This window comes from Montipora capricornis, chromosome 9, assembly GCF_036669925.1.
Source record: "Montipora capricornis isolate CH-2021 chromosome 9, ASM3666992v2, whole genome shotgun sequence".
Lineage (NCBI taxonomy): Eukaryota > Metazoa > Cnidaria > Anthozoa > Scleractinia > Acroporidae > Montipora > Montipora capricornis.
Genome location: NC_090891.1, coordinates 43,266,782 through 43,276,781, shown reverse-complemented (window position 1 = coordinate 43,276,781; position 10,000 = coordinate 43,266,782). Strand labels below are relative to the sequence as shown.

General features: G+C 39.2%; 1 protein-coding gene across 1 annotated transcript in view; it reads left to right on the top strand.

The window, feature by feature from the left end:
• Positions 1-6,790: 6,790 nt before the first annotated feature.
• The window catches only part of LOC138015611 (acetylserotonin O-methyltransferase-like), a 12,901-nt gene continuing 9,691 nt past the window's right edge, over positions 6,791-10,000 (top strand). Inside the window, exon 1 of the mRNA XM_068862697.1 lies at positions 6,791-7,510. Within this exon, the coding sequence (XP_068718798.1) occupies positions 6,826-7,510 (685 nt within the window). The 5' untranslated portion in view covers positions 6,791-6,825. The remainder of the gene's footprint in view (positions 7,511-10,000) is intronic.

The following is a 10,000-nucleotide window of genomic DNA, read 5'->3' as shown; positions in this document are numbered from 1 at the left end:
CGAGCAGGTTAAGAAAGAGGCAGCCAAAGGCTGTTGTGGACCTACTTACAAAGAATTTTGAATACAAAGGGAGGCAAATAAGGCAAGCTTAAAAATACTTAAAGTAGACAAAATGTTCACAATTCATTGGTGTAAGTTAAGCTCGAAATAATTTTAAAGATAGGTAATTTCCTGGGATTTCTTTGTAATAATGGCAACTCCTCTATAAACTGAAAAGGGACCGAAAAGAACTCATAACTCGTAACTTTATTTATACTCGAATCAACTGATTGGAGCTTGTTAGGCTCCTAGCATATACAGCTAATGTGTCGAGTGAGAGGTAAAAGTATTTGAGTCAAAAATTGGCTAAAGAATGAGCGGAGAATTTACACATTAGCTGTCGGGAACATTTTAATTTGAAAGACTATTCTGACAATCCTTCCTTTACTTACTTTCACTTCGTATCCAGTATTATTTTCGAAGACTCCCAATGTTGCGCAAAACTTAACGTTTTAGTGGGAAATTATTGTGTAACCTTGCAACGTTGAATAGGGAGGGAGGGGCCATACAAGTGAAGGTGAAACTATTTCTTTTGCCCTTTAAAAGAAGCGGGTTGAAATACAGCTGGTGCGGTTCATTTACATAACCTTCCCATGATTGTAGCTCTTTAATTCGTTATATTGTGGAGGACGTGGTTTCTTCCCCTCTCAGCAGAACGGCCAGCATGTCGTTTGCATCGCCATCGCAAGGCCACGGGACGTCAGCAAAGGAAATGAAATTTTTAGACCCGATAAAACACGTGCTGCGAGTTTTTTGAACGCCTTAAAAACATTCCACAAAGAACGTGTCCCTCTGGACTCAAAACAATGGTTCAAATGGGCCATTTCCGAGTTCCTGTTAGTCTCGGTTTCGAAGTGAGTCTTCGTGCTCAGCTATTGTAAGGGAAATGAGTTTGATTTGCATAAGAATACGCAACGCATTTAGATTTGAATGGTTGTGCACAAGGACTCGCTTTGAAACTGAGGCATACAGCAACTCGGAAAAGGGCTAGTGCGAGAGGTGAATATTAGCATACAAGAAAAACAAGCTATGCCTCATTAGTATTCTTTATATTAAGAACATACTAACGCGATCACGGCGCGCGTACTATCTATTGACTCCATCTCCAACAGTGTTCGTTATTTGGGTTCCTGATTTGACTCCAACATGTTCACGTTGCCAAGAGATGTATCAAGGCTTTGTGTGGGTTGTATAAAATCCGCCAAAGTAGAAAATTCCTCAGACCTGAGTGAACGCACACAACTCGTCTGCCTTATTTGACATCCATTTGCCTTCAAGAGACCTTGTTATTAGAAGATTGATAAAGCAACACTTTATCATTAACAGCAATGTTGTGGTACCATGTAAAACATTAATTATTCCTGAAAAAGATGCAGTCATTCTTGTAACGTAACAAGTTACCATGGTAACAGGGAAGCCTTGCCAAAAAAAAACACCCTATTTTTGTCTTTAGTTGCTCATATCTGAAAAACGGACTTGGTGACCCCGATTTTTCATTGCACGAAAGTGACCAGCAGGCCAAGATGAAACTATTTGCAAAAGTTTAAAAAATTCTGTGGAGCGGATTCAGAGCTATCTTTAACTTTCAATTATTTAAGGTGGCTCTGAATCTGCTCCACAGAATTTTTTCAACTTTACACAAAGTTTCATTCTGGCATGCTGGTTACATATCACAAATAAAAAATGGGGGTCGCCCAGTTCGTTTTTGAGATATGAGCAGCTAAAAATAAGGGGTGATTTGCAGGGCCTTCCTGTTGCCAAGGTAACTTTTTACGTCACAAAAATGACCGAATCTTTTTCAGCAATAACTGGTGTTTGACATGGTGCCATAACATTGCTGTGAAGTGATGAAATGTTGTAGTGTCAGTCCTTCTAATAAGAACCTTTCCGTCAAATGTTAAAAATAGTTTGAGCCACCTTAAAGTCCTTCTTTCAGTCTATGAACAATCAAGCTTAATCAATCGATCAATCAATCATTGATTTGATATATTTAAGCGCCCCGGTTACTACATTCCATTTTAGCTTATCGCCTACCGTCTTTTCCTATCGGGGTTTTCTTTTTGTGCCGAGACTTTGATCCCGGACGAATGTTCCTCTTTATTAATCAAGGTTAAAAACACACCTTTTTAAGTTTGGATATCGTTTGTTATGAAGTTATTTTTCATCAGTTCAATTCGCTCTGATGTATTAATTTGGATTATTGTGAATACGCGCGGCCATATAACAAACTGCCCTAAACGCGCCTTTTTGCGAGCCAGACGGTAAATGATGGGCAGGGCTGCAAATGCATTTGCCGCCCTGATTCTGATTGGCTGTAGACTATTAGTTTTTAAATCTAAACTATCTTTTTGCTTATTGTTAACAGTCTTTTTAAAAATAGATCATATCTGAGTTTTATTGTAACGAAAAATAAATTTTCTTTGACTGATCATATTGTAGCAACAATTTTTCATATCATAGTTTCATGTTACATGTCTGTCAAAAAAACAATGAATTTGTACGATTTGGCCTTTATTATTGATAATAATGATAAACACACTAATTTTGTCGGGCATATAGCTTATTTTTGTCCCTAGTAGCATCATTTACACGGCCTCGCTCCGCAGAAATGATGCTACTCGGGAAACAAATAAACTATTTGCCCTCCAAAAGTCATGTGGTTGCCCTATTATCTACTGTAAAGCACTTTATAAAACTCATTAATAATTCATAATGGAAAAAAAAAAAGAAATGTTTTACTAATCAATATCTATATATCTGGTACAGATTTCTCTGCCGCTCATATTGTACATATTACTTAGAGTATTGTATAATTTTAGTGCTATATAAATTGAGATATTGTTAGAGCGGTTTTCAATTGAGTGTCGAAAGTAATTAGCGAATTGCTTTGGTTTTGCATTACTTCACTCAGTGATTGGTTCAAAGTTCTCGTGTCACTTTTTTAACCAATCAGAAGTGAAACCAAAACCAATCATAGTCTCATTTGAGGTTACTTCTTTCTCTTGTTGTTCTAAAACTGTCCTTAGGATACGCACTGTTCCCAACATGGTAGTTTTTCGCACTGCACCGATATTTACATCAACTTGTAACTTTTCCAACCATGTTTTAAACTTTTTTGTCAAAGAGCCAAGTGCACCAATCACAACCGGAACCACATTGACCGATCTCATCTGCCGGATCCTACCAATTTCTCTTTTCAGGTCCTGATATTCCTCAACTTTTACAATTTCCATCTCGCTACATCTAACTTCTAACATTTACACGCCTTGGAGTTTTCGCAATGTCTGCAAGGGACTGCCGCATCAACTAACCCAACAAAGATTTGAAAGAATGTGACAGACCTGTACGGTCTCCCTTTTGTAGGTTTGTGGTTACAGATAAGTCAGATACCTTCAATTCACAGTTTTTCTTTAACGATCGTGTCCTTGAGAGAATTACCCCTCTTGTATGATATTACAGGAGGTTCTTGAATAGGCTTTGACAGCAATGACTGGTTTTGAATAAAACTCCAGTTGAGCGCCATTATTGCTTGAAGATTGACAATGCTAAGTTGTATGTTCTGACAAATGGTGGAATTTTCTCCGTGGCTTGTTCTTTAAGTGCCGACTCTCTTCTAGTGCTGATCTAGCACCCTTTTTGGCACGCCTTAAATTATACTTTAATTTGTTCCCTTTTTCTATAATTCCAATTACTTTGAATTGTGTTACATTAGTGCTGCCCTCGTACCATTTTCGGCACGCCTTAAATTACGCTCTCGTTTATCTACCTTTCCTATAATTCCATTTACTTTGAGTTGTGTTACATCAGTGTTAGTCTCGTACCCTTTTCGGCACACCTTAAATTACGCTTTCGTTCGTCCACCTTTTCTATAATCCATTTTTTTTGAGTTGTGTCAGATCAGTGCTAGTCTCGTACCCATTTCGGCACGCCTTAATTAAATTACGCTCTCCCTTCTCCACCTTTTCTATAATTCCCTATACTTTGAGATGTGTTACATCACTGCAACTCTCGTGCCCTTTTCGGCACACCTTAAATTACGCTCTCGTTTGTCCACCTATTCTATAATCCATTTACTTTGAGTTGTGTTACATCAGTGTTAGTCTCGTACCCTTTTCGGCACGCTTTAATTAAATTACGCTCTCGTTTGTCCACCTTTTCTATAATCCCATGTTTTACTTTGAGTTGTGTCAGATAAGTGCTAGTCTCGTACCCTTTTCGACACGCCTTAAATTGCGCTCTCGTTTGTCCACGTTTTCTATAATCCATTCACTATGAGTTGTGTTACATCAGTGCTAGTCTCATACCCTTTACGGCACACCTTAAATTACGCTCTCCTTTCTCCACCTTTTCTGTAATCAATTTTCTTTTAGTTGTGTCAGATCAGTTCAACTCTCGTACCCTTTTCGGCACGCGTTAAATTACGGTCTCCTTTCTCCACCTTTTCTACAATTCCCTTTACTTTGAGTTGTGTTACATCAGTGTTAGTCTCGTACCCATTTCGGCACGCCTTAATTAAATTGCGCTCTCCTTTCTCCACCTTTTCTACAATTCCCTTTACTTTGAGATGTGTTACATCACTGCAACTCTCGTGCCCTTTTCGGCACACCTTAAATTACGCTCTCCTTTCTCCACCTTTTCCATAAAAGTTCCCTTTGCTTTAAGTTGTGTTACATCAGTGCTAGTCTCGTACCCTTTTCGGCACGCCTTAAATTACGCTCTCGTTTGTCCACCTTTTCTATAATCCTTTTACTTTGAGTTGTGTCACATCAGTGCTAGTCTCGTACCCTTTTCGGCACGCCTTAAATTGCGCTCTCGTTTGTCCACCTTTTTTATAATCTATTTACTTTGAGTTGTGTTACATCAAGGCTAGTCTCGTACCCTTTTCGGCACACCTTACATTACGCTCTCGTTTGTCCACCTTTTCTATAATCCTTTTACTTTGAGTTGTGTCAGATCAGTGCTAGTCTCGTACCCTTTTCGGCACACCTTAAATTACGCTCTCGTTTGTCCATCTTTTCTATAATTCCCTTTACTTTGAGATGTGTTATATCACTGAAACTCTCGTACCCTTTTCGGCACGCGTTAAATTACGGTCTCCTTTCTCCACCTTTTCTACAATTCCCTTTACATTGAGTTGTGTTGCATCAGTGCTAGTCTCGTACCCTTTTCGGCACGCCTTAATTAAATTACGGTCTCGTTTGTCCACCTTTTCTATAATTCCATTTACTTTGAGTTGTGTTACATCAGTGTTAGTCTCGTACTCTTTTCGGCACGCCTTAAATTACGCTCTCGTTTTTCCAATTTTTTTATAAGTCCATTTACTTTGAGTTTTGTTACATCAGTGCTAGTCTCGTACTCTTTTCGGCATGCCTTAAAATACGCTCTTGTTTTTCCAATTTTTCTATAATTCCATTTACGTTGCGGATTTTTTACATTAGTGTTGATCTCCTACCCTTTTCGGGACGCCTTGAAATACGCTCTCTTTTGTCCACCTTTTCTATAGTTTCATTCACTTTGACTTGTGTTACATCAGTGCCATTCTGGCACCCTTTTCGGCATGCCTTAAAATACGCTGTCATTTGTCCAAGCTGTCATTTGTCCAATTTCTTTTATTTACCCTGAGTTGTGTTACATCAGTGCTAGTCTCGCACCGTTTTTAGCACGGCTTAAAATACGCTCTGATTTGTCCAGTTTTTCTATAATGCCATTTACTGTGAGTTGTGTTACACCAGAGTTAATAACTCTGGTTACACCGGTACCAGTTCTAACCTCACACCTTTTTCGCCACGAATTATATAAAAGATGTAGCTACGGTGGCTCATGTTGTTGCCGTTGTGTTGGTTACCGCGCTCTCATGAGATTTCTGATAATACTGCTAAGAGTCTGTTTGCTTAGCTACGATGAAGAACTCAGCTGAACTTTTAATATTGCACAGGATACGTTCTCGCCCTTGAGATTTTAAGGGGGTGCGTAAATTTTTTCAAAAATGACAAAACAAGATATTGTTTCGCAAAGTTACAATTTATCACGATCCTTCAAGTATGATGTATTTTAAAACTGCCATTTGACGTATTTGCAATTTTTTCATTGCAAATGCTCGGCAAAAGAAATCCCTATTTCGAAATGACAAAATTACAGTTTTGTTATGTATGTTTGCGATTGAAATGCATTATTTTCCCGTTGTCAACCCTTTACTGTTTTTTTTCTTTCGTCTATTTCGCATGAAGCCGTGCGACGAAATCTTATACCATGTCACATTGTTAACAGCAGCACTTGAAACCATAGACAACCTGCTTGTTCTCGTGTTATCGTGTTATCGTGTTTCATAATAGCATAATTTATGCGTCTGTGTACACCCTTTTCGGTATGATACCCTTCTCGGCATTTAACTACCCACCAAATTAATCAGGTGTTCCAAACCGAGAAACAGATATAAGCACGGTGCCTTTTGTTACAGCTCACTCAGCGTGACATCAGAGAGTCTAAGCTCTGTGTACAGGCTCCGCCTCTCACCACAAAGAGCAGGAAACACCTTAATGTAAGATGTTCGGGGGTGGAAGCTGAATAATGAATAATGAATAACGAGTATAAATAAAAAATGAATAATTGGGTCTGAAAACGCCAGAATAATGAATAACGCAGTTAATATGCCAGTGGAATAATGAATAACAACAATGAATAATGATAACCTAAAAAAATTTTAAAAGAACAATGAATAATTCGAACAAAAAACACAAAGAATAATGAATAATCGAGGTCCAATTATTCAGCTTCCATCCCCGAAAGATGTCGATTCGAATTTTGTTTAGGTTTGGCAGTTTGTATCGAGCAAATATATGTAGGGGCTCTTTCCTACCTCAGCAAAGCCGTACATTATCGTGCACGCAGGTATCGGACAACAGTAGAAAAAGCATCCCAATTCCGCCACCCATCCCTCAAAAACTGGAAGATCTCGCTCTAGGATTTCGCGCATCAAAGGCGTTCTTAGCAGCATGCGATCTCGGCATCTTCGACACTTTAGACGTTTCCGCGAGTCCACAATCAGCCGAAGAAGTTGCGGCAAAACTGAGTACGAATCCAGACACTACTGCACTACTGATGGACACACTAGTTGCTTTAGAACTGCTCCAAAAGAACCATAATGGCGAATCGTGGTTGTACTCGAATACCCAAATGGCGAGCCAGTTCCTAACCGAATCAAGTCCTGATTCGATCACTGGGTTTACAGACCATTCACAGAAACGGGTGTACCCGCTTTTTGGTAATTTGGAGACTGCAGTAAAGGAAGGAACAGACCAGTGGATGAATACATTTTCTTTACCATTGGAAGATATGTGGAAAACGGTTTACAAAACCGATGAGGCGAGACTGAAATATTTGGGAGCTATGCACGACACATCACGGTACACCTGTCATGGTGCAGCCAGGGCTTTTGACTTGAGCAAGTTTCGCCATTGTTGTGATTTAGGAGGTAGGTTATACCAAAGTATGAATAGAGAAGTGTATACCAACTAGACGTATTTTTGGTGGACGAAAACAAAAGATCTTTTATTAGCTCCTTTTATTTGAATTTGTCCATTTACAACATTGCTATCTGCGTCTCTGGAGATTGGAAACCACCTTACAGTTACGAGGCCAAGGATAATAAAGCTAACGATAATCAGAAAATTAAGGTCTCGGTAAAGGTAAATTTGGGCGTCTCGCTCAAATTTCGGTGGGCTGTGACGTATATTTTCCGGAAAGAAAAATTCTGAATAATTAATTTTAAAACCGGTAAAAAAGCTTTGCTTCCCTCCATGGTCTGCGTGCGGAAAATGATTGACGTATCATGTCAATCACATGTGAAAGGACTGGGTGTCAATTAACAGCTTGTCATGCGGGAGGTCGCGGGACCCTCCCGCATGACAGCCCAATGCTCAACTGACTCAGCCACCGGTGCGCGGTTCTGATAAAGGATTGTAGAGTTTCGGCTTTGATGCGTGATATTTTTTTCTTCATTTCTTAACATATCAAAAATTCCTCACACGGTATCGGAGTGCATTCATCTGTGATAAAGTGAAGGGCCAGGAACTTCTGCAGCAGACTCGGTCGCTCTGAGTTTGAGGCCTCAAAACTAAAAGGCAATATTATTGTAAATACCAAAAAACTAAAACTTTATTCAAATAATTCAATCTATTAGCTTTAATATGATATATAGTTTGACCCTGTACAAAAAGAGCGGCGCGACAACTTTATTTTTCCTGACGCCTCATTTTCCTTTACCGAGACCTTAATTAAAGTTTAAGCCTGCATATATTTAACTGGTTGGTCTTCGTTTCTCGTTTCTTTACTTCATCAAGGGAGGTTATACCTCTACTCCTCTACTAGAGTATAACAAGAGAGGTTATACTCCACTCTTTTTACCGCATTGGTAACGTAACGTGGCGAGGCGTTCCCGGGTTTGGAACATTTTTTCGCCAATGGCAGGACGACTACTATTTGAACCAATTAAAATATTGGCTGGCGTCTAGAAATAATCGGAAGGGAGTAAAAAAATTATCGGTGCAGGAATCTTTTAAAGGCTAAATTTTCTGAAGGACTTTTTTCTGGGTTACAGGATGTATTTGTTAGACACAACCGCTTACAGAATTTTTTGAGGCCATTTTCATTTGCAGGAATTTGCCCACCTTTATCAATTTCTTCATAGTCCGCTGCCCCCCCCCCCCCCCCCCCTCCTTATAGATTTTCGCGGTAGGGACATATAAGAAATTTCGTTTTCTTGGAGAGAAATTTCGCAAGGTTACATCAGTGAAAGTTTGTGGAATTTTCGCACAGAAGACACGACAAGCTCCCATCAGCAAAATGTTGAAAGGTTCAACGACATTTCGCGGAATTTTTTGCTCCAGAGGCTTGCAAATTTTCGTCGGTTACAAGGACAGGGAAAAATCGAGGACGCCAAGTTTGACTCAAACCAAAGCGATACAGTGAAGCTTCCAAAGTTTTCGATACCTTGGTTGAGACGCGGTAGACCGTATTAAGAAGTCTGTCTGACACAAAATTTGAAAATACATAGCTCTCTTTTTCACAGTTTTATAGGAGATATCTATCGTCGCGCATTCTACCACATGGCAAGCATGCCGTTTTTCCGGATCAAAGAAGCTTGCAAAACTTCATGTCGAAATCAGCTCGGAAAAGATCGAGTGTTACACTAATATTCTTCATCAGTATAATTACACAGATGTTAAATGAAAAATCTCTGAGCTTATTGGTTGCCTTTGAGGTGATTTTTACGCAATAATCAACTATTTCGAAATGGCCGCAAGCCGTTTGAAGAAATTAATTGTTTTAAGGACACTGCATATTTCTCAAACAATCAATTATGTAATTTTAAGTCGTCTCGGTTTTTATTCACCGATATTCACCTCGTTTTCTGCGAAAAATTGACAACTACAAAAATGGAGACGAAGTCGAGGTTTTTATTCGCAGATATTCACCGAGCCTGAGGTGAATAATTGTTTTAGTGTAACTACATGGGTGATTATTTTTCAAATATGCAAAATTTCTTCGTCTGTCACCTTGACAAAACGGCTTGCGGCTAACCGCTTACAATCACCTCAAAGGCAACCAGTCAGCGCAGATAATTTTAATTTACCATCTGTGTAATTTTAATAATTAACAATTATTCGCCGAAGGCGAAGTGATTATCGGTGAATGTTCACCGAGACGAAGTCGAGGTGAATATTCACCGATAATCACTGAGTGATTATTTCAAAAAAGAGAAAAAAAAAACATTTCAACGCGAAATCATCTTCACTTACAGTGGCAAAACGACTACTGGCAGCCATTTTGTCCGTCGAGGTGATTATCGGCTGATAATCCAAGATAGCGAGCCAATGAGAGCGCGCGATTTTGTAAAATCACCTGTGTATTTATACTAAATAGATTTAGGCAAGCCTAAAAGCGGAGCTCCCGTTTTTAACCC